Source organism: Nelumbo lutea, chromosome 6 (assembly GCF_056320005.1).
Source record: "Nelumbo lutea isolate HS-2025 chromosome 6, American lotus-T2T, whole genome shotgun sequence".
Classification (NCBI taxonomy): Eukaryota; Viridiplantae; Streptophyta; class Magnoliopsida; order Proteales; family Nelumbonaceae; genus Nelumbo; species Nelumbo lutea.
In genome coordinates, this window is record NC_142689.1 from 20,511,629 (window position 1) to 20,532,143 (window position 20,515).

At 38.6% G+C, this 20,515-nt stretch overlaps 1 protein-coding gene across 1 annotated transcript; it reads right to left on the reverse strand.

The window, feature by feature from the left end:
• Positions 1 to 13,235: 13,235 nt before the first annotated feature.
• Positions 13,236 to 14,522, reverse strand: LOC148847812 (flavonol sulfotransferase-like). The gene has a single exon (XM_088951964.1). It carries the CDS (start codon positions 14,487 to 14,489, stop codon positions 13,464 to 13,466), a length of 1,026 nt encoding a protein of 341 aa, XP_088808090.1. The 5' UTR covers positions 14,490 to 14,522; the 3' UTR covers positions 13,236 to 13,463.
• Positions 14,523 to 20,515: the final 5,993 nt, after the last annotated feature.

Below are 20,515 nucleotides of genomic sequence, written 5' to 3' on the forward strand. Positions count from 1 at the left end.
TGACCCAAACTCTCTTTATAAGTGGACAGAAATTTCATCAAATTCTATAAGCTTTTCTTTAAACTTCTAGCAAAAATAATTGTATCATCTACAAAGAGACTGTGAGAGATTGCAATGGTGTTCCTTGGCATTTTGAAATATTGCACTTGACCGCTTGTGAATAAATATTCAAACCCCTACTGAGAACTTCTTCAGCTATTATAAAGAGACTCGAAGATAAAGGGTCTCCTTGTCTTAGGACTCTAGATGATTTAAAATAGTCCACTGGATATCCGCTAATCATGATAGAAAACTAATAGTTTCATAAGAATAATTTAACAAGATCAATTCATATATTTGAAAAACCAAATTTCCTGAGAACATTCCATAAAAAATTCTAGTTAAACCTATGATAAACTTTTAACATGTCTAATTTAAGGATGACACTACCCCCAAGTGATTTCCTACTCAACTCGCTTGCCATTTCCTGAACAATGGAAATGTTTCCCCCAATATACCGGCCTTTAACAAATGCTCCTTGTTCAAGAGAGAACTCAGGGATACATACAACTACATAGCTGATCATGATTAGTACAACTTTCTTCAGTGAGGAGATCTTGAAAGAATTGGATAGCATGATTTTTAATTATAGACATATCCTCTGTAACAGCCCCATCTACTTCCATTTTCCCTATACAAGAGAAGTTTTGGTTGGCTTTAACTGAAGTGTGAAAAAAACGAGTATTCTTGTCTCCCTCTTGTAGTCATTTTTCTCTTGATTTTTGTCTTAAGAAAATTTCTTGGAGCAAAGATTGATTGAATTGCTTTTAGTATCAACTAAATTCTCCCTTGTAGCCTCTTAATCATCATTTTCTAATGCTGATTCTGCATCTATAACAGCACATTCAGCCCGTTTAAAGTTTAGAAAAACATCACCGAAAGTTTCCTAATTCCACATTTTAGTTTTCCTTCAAGTTCTTTAGTTTAGAAGCTAGAACTTGCATAGCATTTCCTTCAAAATTAAGCTCCCAACCCTCTTTTACTACTTCAATAAAATTTGGGTGAGTGGCCTACATATGTTGATACTGGAATGGTTTAGGACCATAGGATAAACCATCTTTAACTGTCACTAGTAAGGAGAAATGGTCAGATCCCGTCCTATTAAGGTGATCTAAACTTGCATGTTGGAACTAGATAGTCCAAGAACTGTTCACAAAGATCCTGTCCAAGGGTATCCACGAGGACCCATTGGTCCAGGTGAAATTCAGCCCATTAAAACCTGCATCTAACAGTTGAAATCTATTGACTATTTCGTTAAAGTCTTGCATTGAGATAGTTCGATTATTTGAGAGGCTGTCTATTCAGTCTTTTAGCCAGATTTAGAACAACATTAAAATCACCCCCGATTAACCAGGGGGAATTACATGTGCTAGCAAAGTCTTCTAGTAAATCCCACAAGCTCCTTCTCATTCTATAATCACAGCTTGCATAAACAACAAAAATAAAACAAGTAACGTCCATATTTAAGCAAGAAATTTCTAAAGTTACACATTGGGGGTATAAACAGAAATTATTCACTTGTATTGGAAGATTCCAAAATAACCAAATCTTGCACACTCCCTCTCCATTTGGTAAGCAATCTGTCATGCCTAGCTATCTTTTAATTCAAGAAATTTTAAAAGCATCAATAATTGGTTCAAAGATAGCAAGCAGCGAGATATTGTACATTTTTATAATTTTCTTAAAGATTTCTTGCATCTAATGCCTCTAATATTCCAAAAAGAAACTTTGATCATCATAAAAAAATTGGAGATCTATCAATAAAATCTTCATTAGATTTTAAATTTTTTTTGAGCATTTAGAACGAACCTGAATCCAAGCTGGTACACTAACCTGGTTTGGTTCGTGAGTTGGTTGCCGGTCATCAGAAGTTGTTCTCCTCTCTATCTCCGGCATATCCGGTACCATAGATTGTTCAGTCAATTCAAGTACCTCTTCCAAGGAATTAGACACACAATCAATGGCTTTGGCTACTCTCCTACTGAGAGTCCTTGGAACTCCTTGAAGGAAGCCATCGTTTCAAAGAAACTTGAGATTGTAGCGCTCCTTCTATCACTAGCAAATCGAGGTCTCAGATTCACTTCAATCCGATGGAGGGGTTATGGGCCCAAACTCAATTCAACCGTGATGGGTGGTAGTACTTTCAAGAAGTGTAATGGGTGGTAGTACTTTCTGTGAATGATTAGATTTCAAGGAACAATATACACTTTTTGGGATAGATGAAATGGGTGGTAGTACTTGAGACCATTGTTTTTGAACTTTTTGTTGACCCAGACGGTTGGACTATTTGCCCTCAAAACCACCTTGTCAACCGGTTTTATTTCATCCTAAATCCATTTTCTGGTCAAAAACTATTGACTTGGTTAATGATCCATTGATTCGGGTAGTCGAATCATCGATCTGTTCGACCTGGATAATGTTTTTAGCCATTTTTATTTTAATTTGTTTTATTTAAGTTGGAACAGATCATCTATTTTAACTGGACGGTTGAACCGATTACCCAAAAACCAGTGGCCAAAGTGATTCTGGTTCTAGGTCAGTTTTTAAAACATTGCTTTAGACTTCAATACCAAGAAAATGATTTTAAGGCCCAAGATTATTAATGGAGAAGTGTGTGACCATGTATGAGATCAAATCAGAAATCAATGAAGGATTTGAGCTTGTGACTATAATATCATCCACATGTATAAGCAAAAGTGTGGTATCATTGTCTATAGGGGTGTCAATGGACTGGCTTTGGGTTGGACCCCGTCCAAGCCAAAATCAATTTGGACAGATTGGATGGACCAACAAAACGTATTGAATTGGGTTGGATTGAGCCAATATTCGGTCCATTGATAGAAGATAAGAATTTTGGTATCAATGGACCAAGTTTAGGCTGTAATTAATCTAATTTCAGACGAATTAGAATAGATTGGACAGTCTAGACATTGAATTGGACCCATCCAAAATATTCAGCGGATTAGATTGGACCCGGTCCATTTGTAATGGACTCACTTTGGACTGGATGGGATTGGACCAAATCCAATACAATTGACACCTCTAATTGTCTATATGACAAACAAAGAGAGATTAGTCTGATATAGAGAAATTGGTACTAGGCCATAAGGATTAGATGATAACCAAGGTTCAAAATATCGATACAAGCCGATATGCTAGTTGGGACATATTAGCATCACGTTTTTGTTTTTATTCTTTTTTTAGTTTTTTTATTTCAAATTAATTCAAAGGGATGGTTTAAAGCCTGCCTATCCCCTAAACTATGTCAGACCCTAAAACACCCAATGTAGGGACATATCGAGAGGTCACCAGTACAATATATATCAGTCAATACGACCTAATACATAATAATATTTTGAACATGGATGATAGTTAAGATAAGGGTTAGATGATAGATGATTTAAATACACTAGCTTTCTAGCCTTAGTTGTCTTCAACCTAGGGATTGAGATTGGGACAATGATAAAATGATGGCAGTTGGTTTCCTTCGTTCAAACCCAACAGAGAGAGAGAGAGAGAGAGGTATTAGTATTGAGTGGGAGACAAAAAGTTCGACAGGGAGAGAAAGGTTTCTTCAAGTTCGAGTGATTCTTCTCTAAGGAACTCCAAGAACAAGAAACAAATATATATATATATATATATATATATATATATATATATAGAGAGAGAGAGAGAGAGAGAGAGTTAATTTTTAAGAGGAGATATTTGTTGATGGAGCGCAATCCGGCCAGTCTTAGCTGTCAACGAATTCGCCTTTGAGCTGGAGCGTCGGGGAGCCTAAAACGGGAAAGATGAGAGAACTCCGGGGGGAACCCGGTATGATAACTCCGAAGCTCAAGTCAGTAATCTCTCAAAGGCAAAGTGTAGACCAGATAGCGCAAAATTCACATACCTTGTTTGTTGGGGGCAGGGGGCCTTTTATAACCACTTCGCGCACTCGCTCCGAGGCCCTTGTCAGGTCGGGTGTGATTACCCTTGTGTCTGTCAATTCGGCCGTCATCCTTCTGCTGGGACAGAACCGCCACTGCCTAACCGTCTCTCTAACGGGAGATGGCGGTGCCCGGAGGCGGTGGCAGGTGGCCGTTTAGAGTGCGGCCGTCAAGCGTCAGATCCCAAGTCAGTCAAGGGTGGCGCCCTCGGGTACGGACTTCCTCAGTGTCAAGCATAGTACGGTTTGTTTGGTTTTGGTGCCCTGAAGGTGATGTAGTGGAGTGGTGAGCGAGGCGAAGTCTTGAGTTCGGAGGTATGTATAGGGCCGGTCAGTTCGGCGAGGGGTATCCCGAGCTGTTACAAGGCAGGCCAGTTCGGCGAGGTGTATCCCGAACTGTTACAAGGCAGGCCAGTTCGGCGAGGTGTATTCCGAACTGTTACAAGGCAGGCCAGTTCGGCGAGGTGTATCCCGAACTGTTAAGGCAGGCCAGTTCAACGAGGTGTATCCCGAACTGTCGCAAGGCGGGCCAGTTCGGCGAAGTATGTCCTGAACTGTTGCAAGGCGGGCCAGTTCGGATTACTTTCTAGTTTGGGGCCAAGGGTGAGTTCGGACCCCTAGTAGGGAGTTCGGACCGCTGGTTTCTCCCCTTGGTGCTCGCACCTTAGGCTTGCTTTTGTGCCGAGCTATTGCTTTTGCCACGTATCGCATTACTATGAGGTCGGGCCAAATCTTCCTTCATCATTTGTACTATAATTATGGGAAAATCTATGGTGTGGAAAGATATTATACCCAAGTTTGACCAATGACAATCCCCTATGAATTTTGATGAAAATCCAATTGATTGATTCCTATGTTTATGATATGATTGATTGGTTGCAAGTTTTTGTGGGTGTCGGAATGACCCTTTTGCTAATATTTTGAAAAGAAAATCGTTAACTTATTCCTACCTGCCCATACTTTGAAATGATATTAACCTCCAATGGGAGCATGGATTCAGTCCTCACACCATGTTCACAGCCTTTTGCATCAGAAATATCTCCATATTTATATGTATTATTCATGGAGAGATATTTTGTATTCCCAATACATAGCTGCAAGTGGCTGTGAATATGATATGGTATCTTTTCCGTTTTGTGAGGATTGAATCCGATTTCAAAAATAAATAAATAATTCCAAGCAACGTGTTTAGGTCCAGAATGCTTTACAATCGAGCCTGGGCCTACATAGCTCTATGATTCCTTGGGCCTCCTGCAACCAACTTTGGGCAAGTATGAATCCTTAGCCCACGTAACCCTATGATATACCAAATCAATGAATATCGATGGGTCCTTTTGTAGGTATGGTGAGGAGGAGAATATCAACCACATTTGGAGCTGTAATTTCACTGTTCAAGTTTGGAATGTTACTGATTTGAAATAATTTTACCTGACCCAAATGCTGGCCTTGTGGAGTGGTGGAAAACTATCCATGAAAAGGATATAGAGGGAAAAAAACAGATTAGAAGAAAAGTGGGTTTATCTTCTAGGGTATATTTGGAAGAGTAGGAATTAGAAAACCTTTGATAATGAGGAAATCCATCCATAGTTAATTGTGGATAGAGCTTCTAATGATCTACTAGAATTTGAACAGCTTAATGTTTCCAATGTTAGAACTATTAGAGAAAGAAAGTGGAAATACGTTGCTTGGAACTCTCCCAAGTCAGGAACTATTAAGATTAACTTTGATACTTCTCATTCAAGAAATGGAACCTGTTCAGTAGATCGCTTTGCCAAGACCGTCGACTTCAAAGGATACTCATTAGGCTATACGACCATTAATGTAGCTGAAGCTTGGGCAGCATGGGAGGCCCACAATTTGGCATTTAACTTTAAAGGCCCACAATGTATACATGTAGAATATAAGTATGTATTATTTATTAAATATGTATTTACATACATACATACATAATACATATATACATATGTATATACGTACGTTATACATACATATATACATGCATTCATACACTTGTATAGACTCATGAGTTGGCAAAATCTAATCCATTCAACCTAGATGATCAAACTGATGACCCACGACTCAGAGGAAAAACGTTTCAACCTCCGGATTGATTTTTAAAACATTGATTTAAAGAGAACTGTTTATTTTCTTGATCATCTACACGTTTCATTATTAGGTACTGTCAGTCTAAGCTTCACTGTTAAAAACTTTTTGGTTTTTTAGTCACTGCATTCTTTCTTTGACCTCCATCGTTTCTTAGGAAAGATATGCATATGGTTCATTGTTTTCATACTCATTTAGAGTTCACATGTTTTCAGCATGACCATTGGATTCTCATTCATGCATCTTGTTAATTAGGATCATTGTTTTCATACTCATATAATTTGCATATGGTTTCATTGCCGTCCCAGTCCTCATCGATCTATTTAGTGTCATTACATTCAGTTTCATTTATTCTCTTTTAAATCACTTACTCTTGCATCCAACATCTACTTTAGGTCATGCATATAGTCTAGGTATTCCTATTTGCATCATAAATTTAGGGTCCGCTCGGTTCATAGTCAGAATTGAAATTGAAATTGTTTATAATGGAATTGGAATAGTCTATTCTCATTGTTTGTTTGATTCAGATAGGAGAATGAAATTTGGAATCAGTAGGAGTGGAATTTCATTCCCAAGGGAAGGGTAGGGAATGACCATTCTCTCAAATGGGGGGAATGTCATTCTAGCAGGAACGGGAATGAGATTTCAATTCCTGTCAAGCAAACAATTGGATTCAGAATAGTCCATCCAATTCCAATTCCAGACCCCTACTCCTGTGAACCAAATGGGGCCTTAGTAGTTGCATAACTAGTACATAAAACCATTTACCTCATTGTAGTTTTCTACTCTTCTACAAACTTTCATTGATTTTTTCTTTGATTTTTCTTAAACCCTCTCCTCTAATTTCTCTTAAATTGAATCCTATTTAGTTTCAAAGTCATGCACATAGTCAATGTTTTAAAAAATGACCCGGAAATGGAATCATTCTAGCCACTCGGTTCAGCCATCCAATTTGAACAAATGGCCAATTCTGATAAAAAAAATTAAAAATAATAATTAAAATAAAAATCGCCAAAAACCATTGAAGTGGTCGATGGTATGACCCAAGGTTCAAAATATCAATACGCCCGATACGCAGGTAGGGGCATATCGGGCAAAACAATACCTTTTTTTATTTTTTTTTTCAAAACCAGTTCAAGGTCTGGTTTAGAGCTCCTCCACCCCCTGAACCGGTCAGACTCCCGGTAGGGGCATATCGGAGCGGTCCCGGAACGATACGTATTGACCGATACATGTCAATACTTTGAACCTTGGTTTGACCGCCTAGGTCAATGGGTCATTAATCGGTTCAACGGTTTTTGGCTAAGGACCAGGTTTGGAGTAAAACAGAACCAATTGTCTGAATGGTTCCCAGGCCAAACGGTATGTCTGTCCAAGTCAAAGGCATTCAAAAACAATGGCTGGAATAGTTCACAGTAGGCCATTTATCTAGTTAGAGCGCACCCTGGTCTTTCACTAGGCTTTTCTCCCTTTTTTTTCCTCTTTATACACTTGTTTCAACTTTATTTTCTTCTTTTCTAAGAGCATTTCATAGAGGTTAGTTAATAGGAGAAAATAATATCTTTTACTATAAAAATTATTTGCACCACAACACCTCTTTTAGTTTTGAATTCCAACATTTCTTTCTTAGTTTTCTTTTCTCTGTTCACCCAAAACAGTTGCATCGTCTAGATTTACATTCTTAGGTTTCCTCTCTTCTTGGGGTTTCATATCATAAATACATCTAATTCCAATTCATAGCATTGCTGAAATTCATTGTTTCAAAAAAAGAAAAAAAACTTTTAGCGGCTGTAGACCGGCTGCCACTAATAATACTAAATATTTTTCTCCCACTAAAAGGGTGGCACCAAAAATAAACCCCCACATAAATAGTTTTCTCCCGCTATCCCTGTGTCTCGCCCTCTCAGTCTCGCTCTGTCTCTTTGTCTCGTTCTCTCTCTATCTCGCTCGCTCGCTCTCTCTCTCTTTCTCTACTTTCTCACAACTGGAGAATTACCTTTGTAGTTTTTCACAACCGGATAGCAACTAAAGGATGCTCTCTCTCTCTACTTTCTCACAATCGGATGGCAACTAGAGGGTGCTCTCTCTCTCTCTACTTTCCGACAACCGGAGAACGATCTTGGTCTATAGTTTCTCACAACCGAATGACAGTATAGGGCGATCTCGATCTCAACTTTCTCACAACCAAAGAACAACCTCGGTCCAGATTTTCTCACAATCGGACGGTAAACAAAGGATAATCAAAGGAAGACGATGAACAGTATCATTGCCTTTCTTGATATTTTTCAAAAAATTTACCTTATTTTTGTTATTTTATAAAAATATTATATTTTATTGATATTCAGGACAAAAAGTTATCTGCTATAGGACTCATATAGCCAAGCCATGTGATTGGTATAAGACTTGAATAATGATGATGAGAGACAATTAGACAACATGTATCAAATGGTATTTTTCTCTCTGAATCACTTTCCACAAAAGACATTCCAACACCCACCAACATCATCTGGCACTATACATCTCATGCATAGCGGGTCCTACTTTTATGATAAGACCTAATCTCAAGGGTGAGATGTGTGGCGACGGATATCCAGTTGGTAGGTTGTTGGAATATGTTCTGTTGAAAGGGAATCTCAACTCTAGTGGAGCACATTGGTCACTGCAATAATAGTAAATTGTGATCTGCACCTCACACCGACTTTACAGTTACATCCCTGTATTGGCAACATCTCCCTGGGATGTTCCCAAAATATCTTCCAGGAAATAAAACACGTAAATTGTATTAGAATCTTTTGTAAAGTAAAAACTGCTCTAGCGTTGCTCTGACTGAAGCCGAATTCAAGATATCGAGGGGAATCCCAGAAAGGACCGGACGCAGCAGCGAAGTTACCCTGAAAATCCAAAATTCCAGTTCTAGCTCCAGCAAATTAAAACTACCAACATTGTAAATTCTGGCAAAACGTGCGTTTGAAACTTGAGAGCTGGATCTAAAGCTGAAGCTGGACGCTAAGTAGGACTGGCCGGGCTCCCCCGGCGAGAGGTCCTGCAGAGTACTGCAGATGAAGCCCGTACAGAAATTGTGAGACGAACATGCCCTAATGCTGAATTCTGAGAAGCATTTATTTGTTTTCAAGGCAATTAGAGCTTCGCGGTTTTTTTTTTCACTTCAGCCTTAAAAATCTCGAGTTCGCATCTCCACCTCACCGCCTGTCGCCCCACAAACACCCCACACAACGTGCAACTGCCACATGTCCAATCGCATGCGGTGGGGCGTTCTTTCATGTGGAGTTAATGGAACGTCCATTTGTTCATTCCATTAGTCCCAAAACGATCTCAAATTTCTTTTCTTCCATACAACGATTTAAAAAATGATCTGAAAATAGAATTGTTTTGGTCACTAGTTTTCAGGTCCGACCAGTTTGAATGGATGGCCCGTTCTGATAAATAAATTAAATAACTAAAAATAATTAAAAATAGAAAAGGTAAAAAATCGTTGAATAGGTTGACGGGTTGATTGCCCGAGTCACTGGGTTGTTGAATTTTTCAACAGATTTTTGTCAAATATCGGGTTTGGGGTAAAACGGAACCTGTTGCCTAGACATTTCCCAAGCCGAACGGTCCAACCGTTTGGGTCAACGGCGGTTCAAAAACCTTGCTCGCATATTCCCGCCCCCTCAACCTCAAATTGTATTTGACCCTGTTCTACTCTCCTTCGCCCGAACTTAGATCCAACAACATCTCCAGCATCGACGATCGCTCCAGCTAGTTCACAGTCACCACGGGTCACCACCACCTGTCGCCCAACACAACGTGCGACTGCCACATGTCCAGTCACACACAGTGGGGCATTCCCGCATGTGGGGCTAATGGGATAGTTGTTAGCTTGTCCCGTTAACTCCAAAACGAGGCCAAACCTCCTTTCCCCCATATTCCCGCCCCCTCAACCTCAAATCAATGTTTTAAAAAATGACCCAGAAACAGAACTATTTTGGCCACCTTTTTCTGGGTCGACGGTCCAATTGTCTAGTTCGAACAAACGGCCCATTCTGACAAATAAATTAAAAAAATATCATTAAAAATAAAAATGGTCAAAAACTGTTGAACGGGTCGACGATTTGACCGCCCGAGTCAATGGAACCAGTTGACCACTCATCCCATCGACCAAGAAACCGATGGCCAAAACAGTTTCATTTTCGAGTCATTTTTTAAAACGTTGTATGGGAGAAAGGAAATTTGGGATCATTTTGGGGCTAACAGGACAAGCTAACAAACATCCCATTAGCCCCGCACGCGGGAACGCCCCACCACGTGTGATTGAACATGTGGCAGTCGCACGTTGTGTGGGGCGTTTATGGGGTGACAGGCGGTGGGGCAAAGATGCAAACTCAAATATATCGTCCTAATGTTTTGGATTTTTAATTGTTTAGCCCACCCCTAGAAATCTTAGCTCCACTTTAGGGGTGGAATGAATCGTGACCGTGGATTGATGCTGCAATTTTAGATTTCTGAGGGGGAATACATTCTACTTATCCCTAATATTTTTCGATCATTGTAAATAAAAGTTATTCCTAAAAGCATTTATTTGTTTACAATGTTTTTCAATCACTATAGACAAAAACTCCATGGACTAATTCGACATCCGATATGATTAATTATCAATACGATTGGATTCATATTTTGCAATTTGCATTTGATTAATACTTAGATCAGATTTGGATTTGACTCCACTAATTCTATTAAAATCTGAGTCTGATTATATTATAATACACATTGACCTTAATATATAAATTTTATATAATTATATTTAATATTATAAAAATATATTTTATATATTATATAAAAAATAAATTCAGTATGTTATGTTTATTATATATAATATAATAATCCAAGTCCATTAATTTATTATATATAAAATTGAAAGGTAATTAACATTTTAATTTTTTTTAATTAATGTTGTGATGGGTTAAATCCAAATCTAATCCGAGTCCATTGGAAATTGAATTCAAATCCGAGGTCTTCGATTTGGTTTTTAAATCAAATCCAAATGCAAATTTTTAATAATTGGATTCAAATTTAGATTTTGTTGAATCCCATCTGAATCCAATCCATTTTCAACTCTAATGATGATGATGATGATGGTATAATAATAATAATAATAATAATAATAATAATAATAATAATAATAACAACAACAACAATAGCAATAATAAAGTAATATTTAGAAATAATTATTATTTAATTAATTATTTATGTATTATTCGATTATCCATTTAATTTTTTTGTTATCAATAATTATTTATTTTATTATTAATTGAATTATTTAATAATTTATTATTTTAATTAATTAATTTAAAATACATAACTGTTAATTATTAATTAATTTATGTAATTATTTATTTAAATATTTTTTAATTAATTAATAATTGTTCAAATTTTTAAAATATTTAATTATTTATAAGTTTTTATCGGTTCAATTATTTATACATTTTTTTACATTTATTTTATTAATTTTTATTTAGTTTGTTAAATAATTAAACAAACTTTCCCATATCCAAAGTTAAAATGATCAATTGTCATTTTTTTTCAAAACTCACCATTTAAATTTCTGAACAACATTCAAATTTCATAACTAAGAAAAGTTTACAAACTCCAACATACCTTTTAAAGTAATTATTACAATTTTAAAGCCATTCAAATGTAAAATTTCAATGCAAACAAACATGCCCTTAGATTTGGATTTTATCTTGTTTGTTTTTGATAAGTAAACATATAAGATAATATTGGTTAAAAATACTTGTTTCATCAATATATTGTCTCATAGGTAAATATAGAAGACAAGCAGGATTGGTCAGGCCCAATTATTCTGATTAAATAATTTGTTTGATTCTGATCTGTTTATAGAATATATCAATTAATAATTGGTTTGGAACTGGTCCAAACCAGACCTGGCCCATGGACAGCACTTATGAAAATCATTACTTAATGTTAACTGCAAGACACTGTTATTTTTCCCTATTTTGTTTCTAACTTGAGAACAGGGTAGAGCCTGTAGGCTGTGTTTGGTTTGAAGGAAAGTTAAAGATTTTTGTGAGATATCAAAAACATTCCCTCAACTTCATGCTTTTCTTTTATTTGTCTGATCTACATCTGATGTAATATCACATGTTTAACAGCGGACTGTGTTGATCAACCGAAAATGTTAAAAACAATGGCACTAAACATAACCTAAAGGAATAGTGGTTTTTGTTTAATCATGTCAAAGGGATGCCTAAGAGCCCATTCAGCACAGACATGAGCTAATCCGTTAGAAGAACGAGGGCTGAAGCGAAAAACCACATGCTGGAAATGACAACGATGCTGAGAGATGGAGCTCAAAGCAGCACCTTTGGGTGAAAAATGTGCTTTGTGGTGCAACTCACAGTAGGTAGAGAGTGGGTAGAAAAAGTGAGTAGGAAATCATGTTTGTGCGTTTTCATTCTTCTTAAAACATAGGGTAAGGCTTTGTGTTTTAAACATGGGGTAAGGCTTTGATGTTGATTTGGGCCACACCTAATTCTAGCTTTCTATTCCTTTTTTATTTTTTTTGGTTTCATTATTCTGCTCTAATTAAGGCTGCTTTTGGAAATGATGCAAATAAGTGTGAGTGCAAATATGTAGAGTATAAAATGTCCATATAAATTGTAATGTTGGGTTAGTTTTGCATTGACAAATTTACCTTCTTACCAAATAAACTTTTAGCTGTAATGAATGCAAACACAAATTTCAATAAAGCATATGCCTTTTTTTATCAAAAGCCTCTACTTGAATGCAAATCTACTCATTTTTTATTGATGTACTTTTACATCTTATTATCAATGTAAATATGCATTGAAAAATGTGTTTTATATCATTTGTCAATACAAAAATGTAATGTTGCCAAACCCAGCCAAAAGTGAACCAGAGCACAAATTCACCTTGAACCGGGATTTACACTCCATTTGCATCGTTTCCAAGGGCAGCCTAAACTGCAATTTGGCCTGAGCTAGACCAGTCTGAGGCTATCCCTATGTAAAGTTTTAAACTACAATGACTGTTTAGATTGTGGGTTGGGTTTAGCCTAGGACAAAAGTGGCCCAAGTCATTGTCTTCAAGTGCAGTGCGATCGAGGGGTTATGGGCCCAAGTACTTACCAGAAGATGGAATTGACTAAAAACTCAGAGAACAACAAACAAGTACATACCTTAGACTCTCCTGAACCAAGCAGAATATTAGGAACAAGGGTGCTGAAGTACTGAAAACACTGATGATGAGCTAAAGGAAAGACTGAAATGAACAAGACAATAATTAAGCTAGTTATTCCACCATTTCACTTCACAGTTAAACACAATATGTAGCACATACACGACATATTTATCTAGAATGACAAGCCAGAGCCGTGAAACTTCTGTTCAGTGATGCGATCTATGTGCTCTACCATTTCGGCAGTTAGATGGTTCTTCCAGTCTCCAACTTGGCCTTTTCTATAGAAGGCACTGTTTTCCACCCCCAGATTGCCCACCTTCTCTGGATTCTTGTTCACATCCAAACTGCTCAAATTCTCGAAACTACAAAGGTTCAATATTTTTTCCACCACCCCTTGTTCCTCCTCCTCCAAGGAGAAAGGATACCCCAGGTGTTCACCCAATTTCCTCAAACAAGGAAATGGGTTGCTTTTAAGACCCTCATATTTTAGAAAGAGTATCCTCTCAGGCCACTCTAAGCTTGCTTTCCAATATCCCAACACTTGGTCCCAATAGGGTCCATATGGGGAAGCTCCTTTGCAGAACAACTGAAATGCCTCCTCAAGTGGGAGTAGTGGATGGTCCTTGTTGAGCTTAGCTTGTAACTTATTTGCAAAAAACCAGAAGGAAATAAGTACATCTTTTGGGTTACGGCAGATGTGGATGATTCGACAATTGGAGGCTGTTATTGATTCTGGTAGAGATGAGTAGGGGATGTGGGTTGAGAAGAGGCGAGGTGATGGAAGAACATCAGGGTTGGGGATTGGGGTGGTGCGGTAGAGATTGGTTTCTAAGGTGGGAACACAGTCATGAGGATTATGAGTAAGCAAAGGGTGTGTAGTAAAATCATAGTTGGTGCGGTTGATGATGGCAAAAATGAGGGCCTTAGTCCATGTGGTGCCTGATTTCGGAGTGGAGGTTAAGAGAATATCAGTGGGTCGGGCCTTGAAGTGTTGTTGAACGGCCATAGCTCCTTGTAGTGAAATAGTGGAGACGTACCAAAAACCTTGGTAGAGAACTAGGCTTTCAGAGATCCAGCCTTTCTCATTTGTAAGGGATGAAATGAGATCTCTGTATCCTTGATACACTCTTTCATCATCTGCTTCATCTTCTTTTGATTTGATTGGAAAGCATTTCTTGGAAGGAGGGGAAAACTCCATGGTCGACTATAGTTTTGGTTGGTGTGTTGATGAAATGAGGGACCTTCACCAGCCTATATCTTATATATATTTACTCACATGATGCTCTTTTGGCCGCTCACTCTTCACATATGTGAACCTTTTCTGTTAAATGACAAAGCAATTAATTTCTGTTAAGAAAATCACCAAAAATAGAATTAATTTCTCCAACTTCCCCCAGGTGAAATCCACTCCATTGTCTTCTTCAATTCAAATGCTTTTATTATCAACACAATCCCTTAAATTAATGCAGCCGATTCAACCATAACCCTCTCAATTAATTGTCTTAAGTTCTACATTTCTCTCTCATCCACGTTTCCCCTTCGCTGAAACCCACTCCATTGTCTTCTTCAAATGCTTTTATTATCAACTCGTCCATTCTATTGTTACCCAATAAAAGCCAAAGCAGACCTTAATAAAGCTGATCCGATCATATCCTTCTCAATTAATTGCCTTGAGTTTAACATTTTTCTCTCATCCCAACGTTTCCCAGAGCGCATCGGGTGGACCCTCCAATCATGTTCTGTCGAGATCAAATCAGCCTTCACATCGTCTCATGGCACAGCCTCGCCGTGTATTGAGAATATCTCGCGATGATAATATTAGAAATGATAATCTCATCATTGGAAGATACTCTCAATACAGCGAAATATGCTGTGGGACGTTGTGGGGGCTGATTTAAACTCTGTTCTGTCACGCTTTTTTTTCTTTTTTTGTATTTTTTCACTTCCCAGAAGAGGAGGGGACGTAAAGCATATTCGTTGTCATCATTCTGGTTTAATTTTGCCTCAGATTTGGCTGTCTGCTATATTTGTGAGAAGTTAACATAGGTAATTATAGATGTTACCAAAAGTGAAATGCCAGTTGTTATATCATATGTAATTATAGATATCAAGTATAACCGGAATGGTTTAATTGGGTTAGGCTCAAACATTGGATTAATTTAGAGGTATAAATCAGACTATTCTGCCTATGATCCGACACGGTATGATGATATGCGAGCCATGTTGGGTCTGGGGTTTCAGGTCCATGGGTTGGCACAACATAGCACGACTGTGCATGTCATGCTACGGTCGACCCACCCGATGAACTATTCGTTGGGGGTCCCCACTTAGGGGCGAACATTTGATTTATTAGGTTAAAAACCAAACTGAATAAATCAAAAATTTAAAAACTGAATTAGAAAAATAAAAACTAAACTGAAATCAAAATTTTTAATATATGTAAATATATTATATATTACATGTTATATACCAAAGTTCAGTTAATTCATTTTTTTTCAGTTAACAGAATTTCTAATTCTAAAAACCAATTCACCGGCTGGAACATCCTAACCCATGTGTTACCAAGCATGTTATCTCTCATCATCACTTACCAATCAGTAGTAAAGATCTTACTTTTTGTCATGCTTGTCCTTTAGGCAAGAGTCACACACTTTCGTTTTTTCCTAGTCATGCAATAGCTAAAGCACCTTTGAAAATTATTTATTCTGATATTTGGGGACTTACCCCTTGTCCCTCAGTTGAAGGCTTTCGTTACTATTTACATTTTATTGATGGTTTCAGCAATTTTGTATGGATTTTTCAAATCTGAAGTTCCTTCTTTATTTGCTGCTTTAAAGAACAATGTTGTAAATTTATTCAATACTAAAATCAAGATCTTTCAAACTGATGGCAGTTCTGAGTATAACCCTTTGCGTCCTTTATTTGTGGACACTGGTATTTCACACCGTAAATCATGCCCTTACATTCATCAGCAGAATGGAGCAGCTGAACGTAAATATCATCATTTCGTTGAAACCGGTCTGACATTGATGATGAATGCTAGTATGCCCAAATACAGGTGGTTTGATGTCTCTGATGCTGCGGTCTTTCTCATTAACCACATTCCCTCACCAGTTCTTCATATGCTATCTTCTTGGCAGAAATTTTATGGTACGCCTCCTGATTATAGCTTTTTAGGGTTTTTGGATGTGCTTGCTACCCGCACTTACAGCCTTATGCTCATGACAAGCTAGACCCCCACTCCATTCGATGTGTGTTTAAAAACTAATAGGGTTTACACTTCCCGTAATGTGATTTTTGACGAACACTCTTTCCCTTATGCTGAACAGGCTTCTTCTATTGATACTACATATATACTCGTCCACCTGGATTATTATATCTAATAGTGGGCCAGGTACTTCTGATTTAACTCTTCACCTTTCGACCCAACAGGCCCATCGGCACCTCTGCCTACAAATGCTGGTCCGTCTGCTTCTAGCTTGGGCCCCATTGATGCTCCTTTTATTACATCTAATAGTGGGCCAGGTACTTCTGATTTGGGTCCCTCTTCATCAGCACCTCTCCAATCTAGTTCACCCGCTGGGTCTTCCTCTACTACTAATTTGATTGCACAGCCATCACCCACTTGTGCATCAACTCATGGTAACTCGCGCCAAGAAAGGGGTCGTTTGGCCTAATCCTCGGTATGCCCTCACTGTCAGTCCACTTTGTGAAACTGAACCCACATATTATACACAAGCTTCTAAAGACCCCAAGTGGGTTCTTGCCATTGCCTATGAGTTCGAAGCTCTTCTCAGTCACAACACTTGGACTTTGGTTCCACCACCCCCAGGTAAGATATTGTTGGCAATCGCTGGGTTTACAAGATCAAGCGCAAATTTGATAGGTCTGTTGAGTGCTTCAAGGCCCCTCTTATTGCAAAATGATACATTCAAGAAGCGGGCCTAGATTATGATGAGGATTTTAGTCCCGTAACTAAACCTATTACTATCAGGACTATTCTTTCTCTTGGTGTTTCCTACCATTGGCCGATTCATCAACTTACGTCAATAATGCCTTTCTCAATGGCCTCAGTTTATATGAAACAGCCAGTGGGCTTTATTCACCCTCGTCATCCATCTTATGTGTGCAAGTTGAACCGCTCATTGTATGGGTTAAAGCAAGCTCCTCGTGTGTGGTTCACACGGTTACAAGACTACCTATTGCCCTTGGGCTTTCATGAGTCCCGGGCTGATACTTCTCTTTTCTTCAAGCATGACAAAGGTGACATTCTTATCTTACTCGTCTATGTGGACGACAACCTAATAACTGGATCTCGGAGCTCATTGCTTTCTTCTCTCATTACACAATTGTCTTCCCAATTTGCTTTAAAGGATCTTGGAGCAGCCCATTATTTCCTTGGGTTAGAGGTGCATCGTACTACCACCGGACTTCCCTTTTCCTAGCACAAATATGTACAAGATCTCTTGATGCGCACTCATCTACATGAAGCTAAACCCATGCCTACCCCTATGGCTGCTTCTACTAAATTCGTTGCTGATTCTGGTTGCCCTCTAGAAGATCCTTCTCCCTTTCGCAGTGTCATGGGTGCTCTACAATATGTCACACTTACACGCCCTGACATTGCTTTTTCTGTTAATAAGCTCTCCCAGTTTCTCAAAGCTCCCACATCTGAACATTGGGCAGCTGCTAAGCGTGTCTTAAGATACCTCAAAGGCACTATCACTCATGGTCTTCTCTTTCAACCAACGAAGTCCACCTCCATCATTGCTTACTCGGATGCAGATTGGGCGAATTGCCCAATGGACCGCCGTTCTCAAGGAGGTCATTGCGTATTCCTTGGATCTAATTTAGTCTCTTGGAGCTCTAGGAAACAAAGTGCCATTTCCCGATCCAGCACGGAATCGAAGCCTCGCCTCCGCTGCTGCTGAAGTTACTTAGCTTCGTATGTTACTGATCGAACTTGGTTTTTCACTGTCCACCACCCTTGTTATTTGGTGTGACAACCTGGGTGCTAAACACTTGGCTTCTAATCCAGTCCATCACTCCCGCACGAAGCACATTGAACTTGATATTCATTTTGTGCGCGAGAAAGTTGCTAACAACACACTCTCTGTATAGTTCACTCCCACCTCTGAGCAAATAGCTGACGTGCTTACAAAACCCATTGCTGCACCCCGGTTTCTTACCTTTCTTCCCAAGCTCACCATGTGCAAACCCCCGTTTCGCTTGAGGGGGGTGTTAGAGATAAGGACCTCATGCAACTAAATCCTCAGAGTCCCGATTCTCGTGGATAACAATGTCAGCTCTTCTTGATAAGATAAGCCATATCTGGTTTTATTTTGATAAGTGTATTCGGTTGTAACCTTCTTTTAAATATTCAAAGTGTTTGTATCTATCTTCTTATCCTGTAAATAGAACCTTTATAAATATAGAGAGAAACAGCCACAGTTTATGAAGGCTGTATTCCATTTCTATTCAAAACCTTTTACGATCTTTGATGTCTTGCAATGGGTTACTTCTGGTTTAGCAACAATGGATCTTGTTTCTCTCACAGAGGTAAGAATGGTTGATACTGTCATGGCATTTTATGGGGCTGCAGCATGCGGCTAGACCTAACCAAGTTTGATAGTAACATGACATTCCGGCCTGGGCTCGGGCCCATATCATACACGTGTAGGAGTAGACACAGACTTATATTTTCAATTTTCAAGCCCGGGGTTTGGTCCAATCTGGGTCTGGGCCTAGACTATAAATCTTATATAGACCGACCTGGCCCATAATCACCCCTACCGACTGACTGATTACCAGAAATCCACAGATACATAGCATGTATGACTTCAAATCAGTTCCCTATAAGATAATTTTTTGGTAACGTCCCACAGTATTAAAATAATAGTATTAGAATGATGATGCATCACCGAAAAATGTTCCTAATACTCAATTGAGAATGTGCTGTCAAATGGAAAACTATCTTGTGGGCGGCGGATATCAACTCTCATTCCTAAATGCATGATACCGCATGTAAATATATATTTATATAACATTTATATATACAAAAAATGAAGACATATCTGAAATTGGGTTGGATTAGATTAGGCAGTGCCTCAACCCTAACCCAAGCTTCAACCTAAGTTGCACTTGCACCCTATTTATTTCATGAGGCTAGCAGTTGTCAGAATTATTGGACTGGAGACAATAATTAATTGGGCCAGCGCTTGAATGGTTTGATTATCTGGTTCTATCGCGCGTTCAATTTATTATTTAATTATGGGTTTCTAGCCGTTCAGGGCAACTTTTTTGCCCTTAACCTTAATATTAATAAAAATAATATATTTTATATAATAATAGAAATGAGGTATCTTTTTTAGAAAAATATAGGGCATTTGTCTTCCTCCCGGCGAATGCCCTTATTTTTAACGGAAATGAGATATCCGGTTAAGCCCAATCATCTTAACAGCATTCTTTGGTAGCAAATAAGGATTTAACGGAAAATTTAAGATGAACACGGTCAAATAAGGGCATTCTCATCTCGTCGGCGAAATGAGATATCTTTACGCCGATAACAGCTTCTCTTTCAAGCGGAGAATGCTTGCTCCAGCTTCTTCGACCAACAGTTTTCAGTGACTGTCACCCTGGTTTCTTCTTGAATTTTAAATTCAGTCGATCGGTGATAATGTCCCTACTCCATCGTGTTCGCCCTTTGGCCGCGACAGCCAGGACTTGACCCGTGGCTTCGCATACAACTCGACCACGAGCGGAGCTTTCGGGGATGCAGGGGATTGATTCCGGTGAACTTGTCGCAAAGCTTCGGTGCGGCATCTATCTTTTGGAGACCTGAGCGAAGAGAGACAGTGCATCTATTTACCTAAGAGTTCAGCTCCCAGACCAGCGCGCACAACACCCTCTGGCGATGCTTGCTCCGCCTCAGGGCTTGGCGTCCGTTGCATCGACGTCAGGATTCACTTGCTCACCTCGACCAGCTCCACCTCCTCGACCTCAAATACATGGGAACAGAATTCACTTGCTCATTCTCAAAAATAATGCCGTTAAGATGATTGGGCTTAACCGGAAGACATTCGCCGGCCAAATAAGGAGAGGAGGAAGACGAATGCCCTTATTTGATATTTTTCTACCTCATTTCGATTATTATATAAAGTATATTATTATTTTTTTTATATTAAGGGCAAAAGGTTGCCCCTAACGGCTAGAAATCCTTTAATT